Source organism: Nipponia nippon, unplaced genomic scaffold, assembly GCF_047370975.1.
Source record: "Nipponia nippon isolate SJK-2023a ecotype South Korea unplaced genomic scaffold, ASM4737097v1 scaffold_5, whole genome shotgun sequence".
Taxonomy (NCBI): Eukaryota; Metazoa; Chordata; class Aves; order Pelecaniformes; family Threskiornithidae; genus Nipponia; species Nipponia nippon.
Genome location: NW_028262369.1, coordinates 65,116,395 through 65,130,948, shown reverse-complemented (window position 1 = coordinate 65,130,948; position 14,554 = coordinate 65,116,395). Strand labels below are relative to the sequence as shown.

The following is a 14,554-nucleotide window of genomic DNA, read 5'->3' as shown; positions in this document are numbered from 1 at the left end:
GAGATATTAGGAAAAACAGGTTTCAATCTGTATTTTGCACCAATTACCTAGTAAAAGAACTGCATATAGCTTTTGCCTTCATCAAAGTCAGAATATTTTTTTTTCATAACCCATCAGCTTTACACTTGTTCTCAGTTGGATTATACATGAATAAGTTTTGTGCCTACATAAAGACCCATGAGTTAATTTTCAGTGAAAGTTTCAGGGTATGCTAAGACTGGTATGCTAGACTCTAATTGTGAGACTAGTTTATAAAGCAGATTAAAAAGTTGGAAAAAATAAAATATATATGTGCAGGGGAGGAATACCTGACCAATGCAATATTCTTTGCAATAGGACATAGTAATGACCTAAGATTTGGGGGTTTTGTTATTGGTTGGTTGTCTGCTTTTTTACGTCAGGAGAGTACAATGATGTGAGCTTTTCCTTTTACGACTTCAAAAAATCTTTGATAAACATTTCTACTGTTCCATTCACTGATGTTTTGTGAGTTGATAACACTTTGCAGCCTTATATGCTAACAATATAAAATTTTGCCAAAATGATACCTCTAATAAGAGCTCTTAGTGTGTGTCATTTAGCTACAGTCACAGGATTCTTCCTAGTATCCACAGATACTACAGTATACTTTTTCCTAAAATGGGCTATACACAATGGAAACCTTGATATGTACCAATGTGAGGTGCTAAAAGGTTTGGGTTTTTTTGTGCTAAAGGGCTTGGTAATAGCATTCACAAAACACAAGCATTTTTACCATAATTGCAAAGAAGCCAGTTTTGGCTTTTAGCCGCTATCTCAAATTATATGGGCCAGAGTACAGGTGAACAAGAATCTAAATTTCTTACTTCACAGTGAGTAGAGTTTTCCAGTGGCACCATCCTAAACTGACATGGAAAATGAAATTTCACAACCAACAGGAATTCAAAATTTTCATTTAGGTAAATTAAACAGTATTTAAATCTTATTTCAGCCATTTTGAAATGTTTCTGCTGCCTTCCAGGCAGAAGACAGGAACTGAAGGAGCCTAAGAGTCTCTCTTGGACTTTGTGGGCTCTCGAGATACAAGAGGGCTGGAAGCCCTGGAAACACTTTCTGCTGATGAGCCAGGATCCTAGAAATTCAAGTTCCCAGTATTTTCAGCCTTCCATTTTGCTGGCAGGCTGCTGAAAAAAAACAGATAAGCAAACTGGCAAGGAACTAGCAATTTGGAAAGTCTGACTGAAGAGAGTGATTTATTCCAAAACTTGAAGGCTTTCTCCTTTCTCCTAAGAATTGCTTCAAAATTGGGTCAATAACTGAACAGATACTGTTGAGTGTTTCAGAATCAACAAACATTTTCTGATAAAAACACAACAGTTCAGAATTCTTGAATCAATTCTCAATAGTTTAATTGTCCCAGAGTGCCATAGTCAAATACAACTATTTTTAAAGGCACCAGAAAATTGCCATGGCCCCTTAAGCACATACTTTGCCTATGCCAATGGTATGGAAAACCAGACTAATGCCACAGAGGGGTAGTGGTGACTGCTGGAACTGAAGAGTAACAGCATCTACTACAGTACAGATACAGTGTATCCGTATGGCTCTCGCCTCAGCTCTTTCTAGCTTGCTCAATCCCTTCCCAGGCAAGAGTAGCAGTATCCGTTTTGATTACATTGCTGATAAACCCTAGATCAGTGCAAGTGTCTGTATTAATATCATGGGCTAACATTTGTGAGGATCTTCACGCAGACAAATTCAAACTCCAACTCAAAGACCATGAGATATACTTACAAGAGGAATAGTCAGATATAGGTGTTTTTTTTTTTTTCTATGTATTTGTGTTTGCAGTCTGGAATACATTATCAGAATACTGTAGATGTGTATTTCAAGAACATTCATGCAGCCACAGAAAACTGCATAACTGATAACCCAGTAGTTACCTGCATCTCATCTAGTTTGGACTGAATGTCTGGAGGGAAATCTCCTGCTCCGCAGCTAAAAGGGTCAAAAGGTTCTGCTCCAAAAAGGTCTCTCTCTGGAACAACAGAAAAGTGAGTCACTGAGAGAAAATGTACAGGCTATGACAATAGCTCTTTGAAAAACTCAGCTTACATCTCCGTACAAACTGAGTAATAGCACCTCCAGATACGCAACTGATTAACCACAACTTTTAACATCCAAATTTGAAATCCATGTCTTGATTAGTTTTCCAAAGTTTAAAACTCAAATATTTTTCCAAGAACACCATCAACTTCTGTTTAAGCTTCTATTTAGCTTTCATTAATGCTTGTGCCTTTTAGAGGAATTTTAGGATTGTGATGCGAAGTTCCAGTTCGAACAGGGCTTCTCGTAGTGAAGTGTGCTCTGGAATCAGTGTGCATAGGTGTTTCACAAATGAGGAGGGAACAACTGGATATCAGTTGTCAAATTTCATCTTAACATTATGTCAGAAATATATTCTTGCAAACAACCTAGCCTTCATGTCCCCTGTCTGCCACTCCTTACCATCTGGTTCAGGATGTATTTAAACAACTACCCTTACTCATGGAAAGTAAGGCCTACATTTAATAGAGTTTGTTTCTTTTTTGTCTGGATAAGAAGAAACAACCTCATTACTTTTTTTTTCCTTACTAGAACAGTGTAATGCTAGTTCTTCGCATCTTACAGCCCAAATATTTTGGGTTGGTTTTGGTTTTTTTTGTTTTGTTTTTTTTTTCTTCTCAGTAATGGGATTTTTTTTCTCTCTACATGTAATGGTGCCATCTATACAGACTTTTTCTATCGCACATTGGGTTGAACTAAACCAGTAAGAAAATCATTTTGCTAACCCAACCCAACCACACTGACTGCAGAATTTACAGATACAAGTCTTGTCATTGGTGGAGGGAAAATTAAAACCATATCCTATCTCCTAACTTTCACGGTTGTCCAGCAAGAAATCTGGTAAGCATACCACCTACCTTAAAACAATGTTAGCTTAAAAGCATAAGAGTAAAAGGGGCTATTAGGATCTTTGAAATTACTAGATAGTTTTCTGGGTAAGCACAAAATTTTACCCTTAACATTCCAAGATATGGAAGCTGACAACTGACTACTTGACACAAAATCCATGTTGCAGTGTTACCAGTCATCTTATCAATGCTGAAGATTGTGCTTATAGCTAAATAAATGTCTTCATTTTGGCCTCCTTGGAGTTGGAGCTTTAGACCTGTACTTGTCTAGGCTCTTCAACATTTTATTATGCGTGTCAGTCTCCATGGGTGACCTAGTCATTTAGATGTTATTAAGCTGCACAATAGGCATTTTAAATAATTAGCAACTACCAGCATTCATTCCCAGTACAGAAACAAGCAGGAACTTGATTAATTACACATTTCAAAAACTGTGGCTGAAAAGCTACAAACTGTCACATAGGACCAGGAGATGGCCCAGATCGGGGAGCCTTATTCCAAAAGCCCATTTGGGCCAAAAAAAAAAAAAAAAAAAAAAAAATCTAATCTTTCCTGGCAGAGCCAGACCACCTGCATGTAAAAGAGACTAACTAGGATAATCTAATGTAAAAATTAGGATCTACCTCGTCCCTTGCCTCTTTCACAGCCAAAATGGGTCTGCTCCAGTATAACCAGTGTCCTTACATGCTCCGATGCTCCTACCAAGTAACCTTCAGATGTGTAGCAGCTTTGACTTTCAATCTAACCTCTACTGGGAAGAAAGTGATTACGCTTTATGCTCCTTGTAAGTCTATTTGTTCATTATGTAGGTCCATTTTCTTCCCCCGCCCCAGGTTCTCTTTTTACCCTTAAAAGGAGCTGAGAGTTTTCTGTGTGGTCAGACAGCTAAAAGCAGCCAGTTTCAACACCAAGCCTCAGCAAACATTCAAGGAATGTATTTAGGAAAACACAGTAAAGAACACAACCCCTGCATTTCTTAGTACTGAAATATGACTTCTCACTATTTTTGAAAGCAAGTATTTTCTACACTATTATGGATATTATCTCATTCGTGCCTTATTATTGGGCTTTTATTAATGACAGCACTTCTGAGCTCATTAGCAGGAGAACGGCAGAAGCTTTAGCTCCTTTAATGTTACCTGCCTTCAGGTGAAGGATTAATTCATTTATATTGTTATTCAAGGCAGACTTTAAATCAACTTGAATGTAACTTATTCTAAGTGACAGTGCCTAATAAACCCTGTACAGAATCAAATTCAAAATAGAAAAGTATTTCCTATCTCAGTTTCTACGAAAAGTTATTATTTTGGGAACTATCTCTATTATAACTTGCTAGCCATTTCAGTAAACTGGCTGAAAAAGTCCATAGTACAATTCCTTTTCTGTATTCAAAGTCTGTGTGTTATTTGAGATACTGTGCTGCTAAGAGTCAGGAAGGGATAAAGTTCCATGAAATATTTTCAATAGCATCATCAGTATTTCTCTTTTGAACAGAAGCTGAAGAACATGTGGAAACAGGACAAATACTAAAATTTAGTCACTGCAGAGCTGCACTATTGCATGGGGTCTCCATAAGCTCATCTGCTAATCTTCACTCCACTGTTCACAGGGGGGTTCCTTTTTAGCAGAGATGGGATAAACCAGTAATTTTTCATTTCAGGCTAGAGTATTTGCATAAAGATTAACTATAACAAGAATATCTTGCCTGGCACAGTCCCCAAAATAATTGTAGCATAGACAGGCTTTTCTTTCTCCAATACACAGCAACCAGTAAGCCTTTGAAAACAACCCATTCAAACAGCACATATAATTTCCTTTCCCTTTTCCATTTGTTTCTGGATGGAAATAAATTCACAGCTTGGGAAATCAACCAACAAATTCAAAACTATGAAACGCTGATGTTTTATATCCGCAACTCAAACGACAGAAGACATGAACAGGTAATAAATGCTTGTTTCTTGTTTTTTGACCTATCTGACATTCAGGACAAGAACACGTAACACTGGAGAGTAGCAATCTGCACTCTGAAATAAACTCAAAACTAGCAATTACCAAACAAAACTACAAATATTTGGCTTTTCTGCTGCATTTTGCATCCCAATCTTCTTTACCTTAGCTATCATCCAGGCACAGTTATGCTGATATATGCTTTCCCCAGATGTCCTGGAGCAGCTGTGATGACAAATAAAAATTAATCACACTGAAGACAAGCATCCAAGAAAATATTTGGAATAAGCTCTGGTAGTGAAGTCCAGGAAGCCTTTCCCTTAGCTGCAGGCTACTCCGTATTTTTTTCTTCTGGAATTATTACAGCATAAAAATTGGTTCCACCATTATTCTGACAACAGACTCTTAAATATCTCTAGAAAGACAGCATCTTGGAGCAGATTTCTACATCTGCCAGTTGTGACCTTGGATTGTTCAAGATGCATTTGAGTGAAATAAATGTTGAACAATTCGATAGAGAATGTTCCTCTCCGGTTCTTTTCCAACATATGACAATAATGCTGTGCCAACAAGAAACACATTAATTCCTCATTTAATTGATTAAAATTAATAAATTAATCCTGTCCTTTGAGATAACTTACAAGAACATTTGCAATCCCTTACTCCGTGAGGAAGCAGCAGCATGGTCTTCAACACTGCATTTTTGGTTGCACTACCTATGCGTTGGTCAATTGTTCGATTAAGCAATTACTATACTAGGCTACAATGTTCATGTTTAGCCTGCAAGCTGGCTATTGCAAATTTAGTGTTAAAAGAAGTATTTCTCAGCAAGATTTTGAGTAGAAATACAATTCTGGAAACGGCTTTTGTTTTTGAAAGAATCACTTTTCTGCAATTATTACCTAAAGAGACACCACATACTTTTCCAATCTGCAACTTCCTGTCCAAAAATCATGCAATTTTCTCCTTTAAAATAGGTAAAACCAATCTATTTGCTATCACTGATTGTCGTGGTTTAACCCTAGCCAGCAACTAAGCACCACACAGCTGCTTGCTCACTCCCCCATCCCTGGTGGGATGGGCAAGAGAAACGGAAGAGTGAAAGTGAGAAAACTTATGAGTTAAGAACAGTTTAATAATTGAAATTAAGTAAAATAGTAGTGGTAGTAATAATAATAATCATAATAAATATACAAAGCAAGTGATGCATGATGCAGTTGCTCACCACCCACCAACCGATGCCCAGCAGTCCCCAAGCAGCAGTCACTGCCCCCTGGCCAACTCCCCCAGTTTATATCCTGAGCATGACGTCATGTGGTATGGCATAGCGCTTTCGCCAGGCTGGGTCAGCTGTCCTGGCTGTGCTCCCTCCCAGCTTCTTGTGCACCTGGCAGAGCATGGGAAGCTGAAAAATTCCTTGACTTAGTGTAAACACTACTTAGCAATAACTAAAGCATCAGTGTGTTATCAACATTATTGCCATCCTAAATCCAAAACAGAGCACCATACCAGCTACTAGGAAGAAAATGAACTCTGTCCCAGCCAAAACCAGGACACTGATATACCCAGTAGTGAGCAGACATTTACTGAGAAGCCATATTGGTATAATGCTGAATAAGAACTCAAAATTTCAAGAAACTTCTCCCTTTTTTAAAGCTTAAATGCTTTGGAGATAACTGCCTTTCCAAGAAAAGGTCAGTCTTGCACCCTTCCAGTATTAGAATGCCGGGTTTCTTGAACTGTGAGCTAGACAATGCAAAAGATATAATTTATAACCCACCAATTTTTGCTGGGGAAACTACCCAAGGGAGACATGGCAAGCAAAATTTTAACTCTAGGCTTTTCTCTTTATGAAAAGCTGAACTGTCATCCTGGTGCCAATTATCAACTATGAAGCTCTTGGTCTTGGAGGAATCCAAAGTGCTTGGTATTGTTACCGGTTTCCTGCAAATAGGACCTGTCTTTCCTGTGCAGTGTTATTCTTGGGTGATTTGTCAAACTGGCCAGTTGATGAGTAAGATGAACTTTGGCTTTGAAAAGCTCATTTTGCTTGAGCAGACCAAGTGCCATCCCTAGGTAACAGGCAGATGAACCTCACTTAGACAAATGGAGCAACTGAGGTTGACACTAGCAAATAGATGGTGCACCCTTATCTTTCACCTTGTTTACCACTGAATGTTATAAAATGATAAAATCCAAGAAAATCACCCTATAATTTCATCAAAAGTGATCGAAAAAGATGCTCAAGTGCAGTGACAAAGTAAGATAAGAACATGAAAAGATGTTCAGAAGACCTTGGAAAATAGGAGACTCCAAACTTTGGTGCCCCTTGGTTGCCACCTATTGACTTGTATTGGAGAAAGAAATGCCAGCTTGCTTGTACCAGCACCAATAACACCATATAAAATAACGTATTATTGTACATTATTATAGTAATGTAATGTTACACACCTTGAATGAGATTCTTATGGGAGTTGAACTTTCTCATCTAAGACAGTAAGTCCTTGTTTGATTAGAAAATATTCCTCTTCTATTTAAAATTACATTTTTAAAATACGCCAATAGCTGATGAATGCAACAATTTTCAACATATTAAGTACTATGATGTACACTGAAAGAGCACGGATCAAAAGTGTAAAGACTGATGTACTTCTGTTATCTCTCTCTGAAGCACAGCACACTGAGGAGCACAGAGAATTAACGGACACTGACTGCTATGTCTCTGAACTACATCATCTTAATTTAATGCAAATGAATGAAGTGCAGACGAAACAACTATTTTAAACAGTACGTATCACTGAATAAGCAACGTATTTATAGTATTCTCTATATTACAAAACCCACTGCTTAGACAATTACAAAACCTACATAGCTGGAATTCTCAAGACCACTCAGCATTGGGCGTTGACTCCCACAAGACTTCTAGCCACAATTTCAACGGAACCAAGGTAGGACAATAGCTAAAAAACAAATCTCGTCCTGTAATTCAGTTCAAGTTATTATTTTTGAAGCTGGATATGCACATTGAGAATGATTTTATGGCATTGTCTGTAGTTTCAGAGGAACAAATTTGAGAATACAAAAGGAGTTGTTGGAAGGGGTGTCTTTGAATTATTTTTTTGTTGTTGTTTACAAAGCCATAAAAATTCTCTTAATAGAACAGTTCTAATATTCTATTAGAATATTCTAATATTCTTTTCAGTTATTTAAGAATAGTTAATATTAACTAATAGTTAGTTAGTATATTTATTAATATATATATAATATATGTATTAGTTAAAACAGAATAGTTTTAAATTCTGTTAATATACCTTTGGAGAAACCCATAGAAATTAATCTAAATTAACTTAAAATCTTCTCTTAAAAAAGAACAGATTTTTTTATTGAATCAATAGCCTCGACATCCACTTTCTCTTTAGAGGGTCACAGTCATTCTGAGCAATGGAAATGAAAGGTGCATAGGATATGGTATTGGGAAAGACATTCACTGACTTAAGTTTTACAATGCATTTTTATAATTGTGCACAGCTGTCATTCATACCTGAAAATTCTACATACTAGCAGCATTCCCCAAAACAGGCAGAAACTCTACAAATATGGTTTTATAAGGTGGCAGGCAGCAACATTAATCTTCCTTATTCCCACTAAAACAGGCATCAGAAATAGAAGAATACTACACAGACTGATATTTCTACAACCTCTAACATTGCTTGTGTATGCTCCGCTCTCCTCTCCTCCAAGGGATTTCCAAAGCTTTTAAAAATACTTTGTGGACTCCTAAAAGCTTTCCAAGAGCCTTACCCTAGCTGCTTTCCAGCCTTTGGAAAATAAAATTGCTATTGTTAATAATCTTTTGAAGATCTTTTAGGAGTGGTCCACAGATCTGGAGGGGTTCATCAACTATAACTGAAAAACAAAGCTGTAGATGATATGAAAAGTAGTATTAAAAATAGTATTCCAAGACAGTCTACATCTTGAGGGATTTCTTCAGCTCTCCCTTCTGCATCATCACCACCATACTTACTCCACCTGCTGTCTTCCCCAGAAATGGAGGCTTTAGATGCTACAACTGTGGCTTGACAAGGAAAGAACTAACAAGAAGTAAAAATATTTCTTGAAGTACAAAAGAGATACTGCAAAAGAAAAGCCAAGTTAAAATCTCCAACCAAACTCCTTCAAACTGTTTATACAATAGCTTCAGCAAGTAAATAAATTTGTTTATAATGTAACTTGGCAGCAACATCAATGACTTTGGGAAGATGGTATAAAAATGAAATGGCATTATCAGATGTGATTTACAAAAACTGTATTTGGTTTTTCATGCAAAATGTACGTAAGTCTTTAAAGATGCTTTATTAAAAAAAATAATGTAAGCAAAAATTAGGTCAGTTGTTACAAAACTTACTGATCTCTGTAGATCTACTGGGTACTGGAGGAGGCTGTGTACCATTGCGAGTAGGTGTTGATGACTGAGGGGATATGGGAGAAAAGGGAACCATATCAAAGATGTCAGTGGAGGGTGATTTAGGTGTCACACTGCCTGCCTACAATAAGGACAATAAATATTAGGGCAATATTCCACATGAAAGATCACAATACTGAATTCTTCAGCATGCAGATAAGAGCCACATTTTCAAAAAAGTTAAAAATAACCACAAGCATGCAAAAACCAGCTCCTGACACCAAGCAAATGGCATTTGCAGTTCAGAGTCTGAGACATGCTAAAAATCTCCAATATATAAGCAGCATTGTAATTTTTCCATTTTCAGTCCATCTGGTACAGCCAGAAATGTATCACAGTTAAACCTGAAAAAGCTGGTGACAAGCAGTTCTCTATTGCAGACGGATGAATACAGATATGTTCCCCAGACCCATTTAAGGTAATACTGCAACAACAATATGCTACACTCCAAAGCGCACAGAACCAGTAACAGAAGAGATTTCATTAGTAAGGCCTAGGAATTTGGAAGGGTTCAAAAAAATACTGGATAAGCAAAGAAACCCCAAAACCGACAATTACTATCGTTTTATAGCCAAATTTATTTTTTAATGATTATTTCCTCCTGCCATCAGTCCACTACTTCAGGACACAAATGAGGCACAGTCAAGTCAGAATAAACTGAACACTAAAGACAGATGATGAAATAGATTAAAATTGAGATTGACAAAACGAAGGCAAAATATATATGCAAAACTAGTTTGCATGTTAATGTTATTACTTAGACAATACAAAAAGCCTACATTCTGTGTATTAGAAAGACTATATAGCCAGGCACAAGGAAAGCCTGCTACTTCTAAAAAAGATTCAATTTGACCAAAATATTCACATGAAAATTTTTAAGCACAAGTTAAATTAGTCACACAGATACTTTTATTCAGAACACATGAATACAACAACCTGGCAAGCAGGTAGTCTTTAGCACTGCATGTCCATGAGAGTTTCATGGACCTAAACCTTATTTTGGAATGCTACTTAATGCCTCTGCTGCAGCAACTGAAGCTGCTCTCTCACAGCACAGATTTTTAAGCCAAGTCTATAGATAGCTCTGAACTACCTCCATTTCTCCCTGGAGGCTGCAGTGGCTGCTGAGAAGGAAAGGACATTGGTCTATGGTCTTCCACTGAATACACTGCTTAAAGAGAAAACTAGACTCTGAAGTCCTACATTTCCTATTTCTTAGGAGTTTTGAATTCATATTTTTTATCAGGGAACCAGTATAATTTAAGTCAGGGAGATCACTGGATGTAATCTGCTCCCATTCAAAGCAGGGCAATGGATGTGCTTGACCCAAAGTAAACATACAATGAGTCTCCTTTTCCATTCTTCATACAGATGAAACACTCTTGTAGATAGGTTTTGTCTGCATCAGGAAGGTGGGATCAGGTTTAATGCATAGGTACCTTCCATATATTAACCTACATTTCCATCAATGTTGATGGATAATCCTAGAATGTCTTGGAGATAGTAAATGCTAATGTAGATTCTCCTTATTTGCTAAGTGTTTATGGCTACCTAGAAGCTAGATAAATAAACAAACAATATTTATGTTTAGTCTTAAATAAATCTTTTAGGCAAAGAAAGCAAAATGAAACTTTACACTGTCATTTCCTGTCTACATGCCATTTTGTTGAAGTTACTGGCCATTTTGATACAGCTAGTTTAAGTAAAATTATAATTTAGTTATTTTAAGAAATGTATATTTTGAGCACATATGAGCACAAGAAGCATTTTTATTTAGTGAACACATGCAGAAAGCCATGATGTTTGCCAAATACAGCCAAATGTTACTAGCAAATGGAAGAAAAGTTGAAAGTATAAGCATATTGCTATGAAAAAGCAGGCAATATGCCCATTTCATATTTAAGAATAATTTTCAACCTTCATTTTGCACAGTTTTTATAAAGTATGCTAAAAGGTATTTAACGGCTGATTGCTTTTCTATTAATTCATGGGGGGGAAGCCCTTGAAGTTGGACCTTTAGAATTGTTTGTTTGAATAACTGTTCTTAATATACAGAATTTAAAAAAAAAGATTGACAGATAACACAGATGTAATTAATTAATGGACTAATTTAAGCAGGTTGGGAAAATAAGAGTTTATGTTTTGGGGGTGGGAAAGAAAAAACTGTGTAGAAATAAGAGCAAATCTTCACAAATTCTGTATTTTAAGAGTATCCCTAGAGAATCTAAGATAAATCTGCTCTGTCCTTTAACCACTGTACAAAATGCACATTTTTAATACAAGTTAATACACAACAGAGAACAAAGGAAAGCCAAAAAAGCTGGAAAAGCTTTTGCACAGCAGGATTACACGAGGTCTTGGGCAGCTGTATTCACTGGTTGGCTTTGGAAGACCACTTTTTGAAGGTGGTGGTATTAACAATCCAGATGATAGTCTAGAGTCAGGAGAACTCCTAGGAGTAAGCGTAATGGAAGAGATATCTAAACAAGGAGGTGAATCCTCATTGTTACACCAGAAAAAAGTAGAGGGTCTTTGAAATATATGTTCATCATTATCACACTTTATGTGCAGCAGCTGAAAAGGAATCACAGAAAGAGAAAACATTCTGAGGAACAGAACGTGGTAACATCAGGGAAAGAAGAAAAAAAAAAACACATTTCATACTTCAAAAAAGTTTGTCAGCAACTTGCTGTTCAGTGCTATAGTTACAAGATACAGTACTTGAAAATATTTTAAAACAAAATCTAAAAATATACCACAGTAAGAGGTCGCCCAGTATTAACTGGAATGAAGACTACTTGCTCCTTGATAATTGCACCAAAGAAAATGAAGGCAGGCATCTTTCCAAAAATGGGTGTGTCAGATGCAATGACAAATGTCTAAATCCACCAACATATCAGCAATATCGCATCTCTGCACATGTAAATTAGCAGATAAGCACGTAGGGAGCAGAGTTACTCTGGTGGTTAAAGCACAGGTCAGAATTTTCTTTCTCCAAACTAGGAAACACCTACCATTTATATCCCAGCAATATTTAAAGAAAATTTAATTATTTAACTAATGCCTGCTTACAGTAGAAGCTCACAGTGCACAAATTATAATGTTTACATTAATACTAGACTTCATTTCCTTTCCTCATCTATAGAGTTTGAGAACCTAAACATTTATGGGCGATAATAGCCTTCTGCCATCTTTTCTGTGTGGATGAATAACTAATTGAACTTGGTATTTTCAGTAGGTATCTCAAAAGTTGAGACTCATTGTTGCAAAGCAAAGGAATTCTCATGTCCCTACAACAGCAGCACAGGATGCAAGACGGAATAAAACTTTGCTGCTGGAGATATAAAAATGTTGAAGATTGTAAGATAATCTGGATCTCTTAACAAATCCACAGAACAGCTTCGAACAGAGGCAAATGAGTAATATCCACACCAGAATACAAATGGTAAGAGCGTTCACCTACGATAACAAGGTGGTAACTGCAAGGTTCTGGTCTGAATTAGGCAGACAAGAACCTGAAGCTAGCTGCCTTATATGACTGGGGAGTACTGAACTGTATATTCCAGCAAGATTCATTGTGTGTCGAGAGCAAAGCTGAGGGCTTTGTCCACTTTGATAAAAACCAAAAACTCTTAATTTTTTGCCCAACTGGGAAATATCTGCAATCCTGAAAGGTTTCAAAAGAAATGGATCTTGTCTAGGTGAAACTAAAAACAAACAACTGATGCTGGAAAGAAAAGCAAAAAGGAAAGGTCTTTAAATATTTGATTTAAGAAACATGCCCAACCAATCTTTCTGTTGGGGCCAAGTTGTAATTCCTACCTCAAAATCTGAGGGAAACAGCTTTGGACAGTTAAAACAAGGCTTTCGAGGACAGATTAATCTTTGAATCTTAACAGAAAGGATTGAACACTTGTGCAGACAGTTCTTCTTGGCTAGAGCCATGAGTTTATACACTGACAAGGCAGGAATTAGATCTGTGCTGTAAGTATCTTGCCTAAAAAACCCTCCGACTTGCTCAGGCTGAAGCAGTAGTACATATGTGCAGCAAAAATTTTGAAGTCTGCATTTACTCTCTTCATACAGTGTTACGCAATTGATATGACATGACTATTTCATCAGAAGTTTGCATCACTCCAGCAGAGCAGGATTTAATTAATTTTTTCAGAGTTACATAGAACACAGACCATTTCAAATCCTTTTAAAAACTGAGTCTTAGTTCCTTTCTTCATTTTCTTTACAGATAAGCCAGGTTAAAGGTATAGATATAGCCAAATTTAGTAACAATGCTATACTTATAAGAACACCAACAAACACCACAAAACACTCTACTCAAAATTCACAATTCATAAGAAAAAAAAAAATGTTTTTATCGCAATTGCAAAGAATTAATCTGTTGCCAAGTTGGAATTGTGAAACAGAGGGTTTGGAATGGTAATCAATAAAAACGAAAGCAAAATCCTACAAGACAGATTTTTGATTATTATTTCAAGAGTTATCACTAGACTACAAGTAGAAGACTTGCAATGCTACCATGTAATTACTACCATGTAATACTTGCTGCTATACATATATATGGAAAAAACAGATCTCATAATAGTAAACACGAAGATACTAAATACAAACAGTCAAATTAAGGAAGCAAAATATTTCCCTGAAATGCAAAACAGCAGAGGATAAGTAGTTTCCATAAGAAAGCATGTATATCACATGAAAAATCATACAGAAACCAGCAAAATGCATATAGGATGCAAAGCAGCAAAACTATAAGGATGATGAACATATATCAAATCCAGGCAATGAAAGGCTTCAATACAAAACCAGAATATACTCTATTTGTATCATTCGAGCCCTGAAGATTGAGCAGTCACATTTCCTCCTATTTATCTGATAAGCGATAATCTTAGGACATTTCACACCATACAGGGTGTCGAGCTTCATCTGACAGTTTTGGGAATGTGTCTTGTCAATGATGACTTTTCACTAGTAATTCTTCATTTGCAGGGCAGTGCAGAAGCCCACCACTGCGTGTTGGGACCTGTGTTCTGAGCGCTGTTCAGGACCCAGAAAGACCTGCGAGGCTGACAGTGGCTTTCTGCTTACAGCCCTATGTATTCAAGCAGCCCACAGACAGGACAGGTACAGCAGGGAAGTGTATTCGAACAATGGGAAATAATAATTGGAAGGTCTCAAAGAGAAGGATTGCACAGAA

At 36.8% G+C, this 14,554-nt stretch overlaps 1 protein-coding gene across 5 annotated transcripts in view; it reads right to left on the bottom strand.

The window, feature by feature from the left end:
* Positions 1-14,554, bottom strand: part of GULP1 (GULP PTB domain containing engulfment adaptor 1) — a 163,023-nt gene that overhangs the window by 7,889 nt on the left and 140,580 nt on the right. For 4 of the 5 annotated variants that reach the window (XM_087732540.1, XM_087732539.1, XM_087732538.1 and 1 more), the window contains 3 exons: positions 11,692-11,916; positions 9,286-9,424; positions 1,923-2,017 (listed from right to left, as the gene is read on the bottom strand). In XM_087732540.1, coding sequence (XP_087588666.1) covers positions 1,923-2,017; positions 9,286-9,424; positions 11,692-11,916 — 459 coding nt within the window. The remainder of the gene's footprint in view (positions 1-1,922; positions 2,018-9,285; positions 9,425-11,691; positions 11,917-14,554) is intronic. The other variant, XM_087732543.1, reaches the window with a different exon arrangement.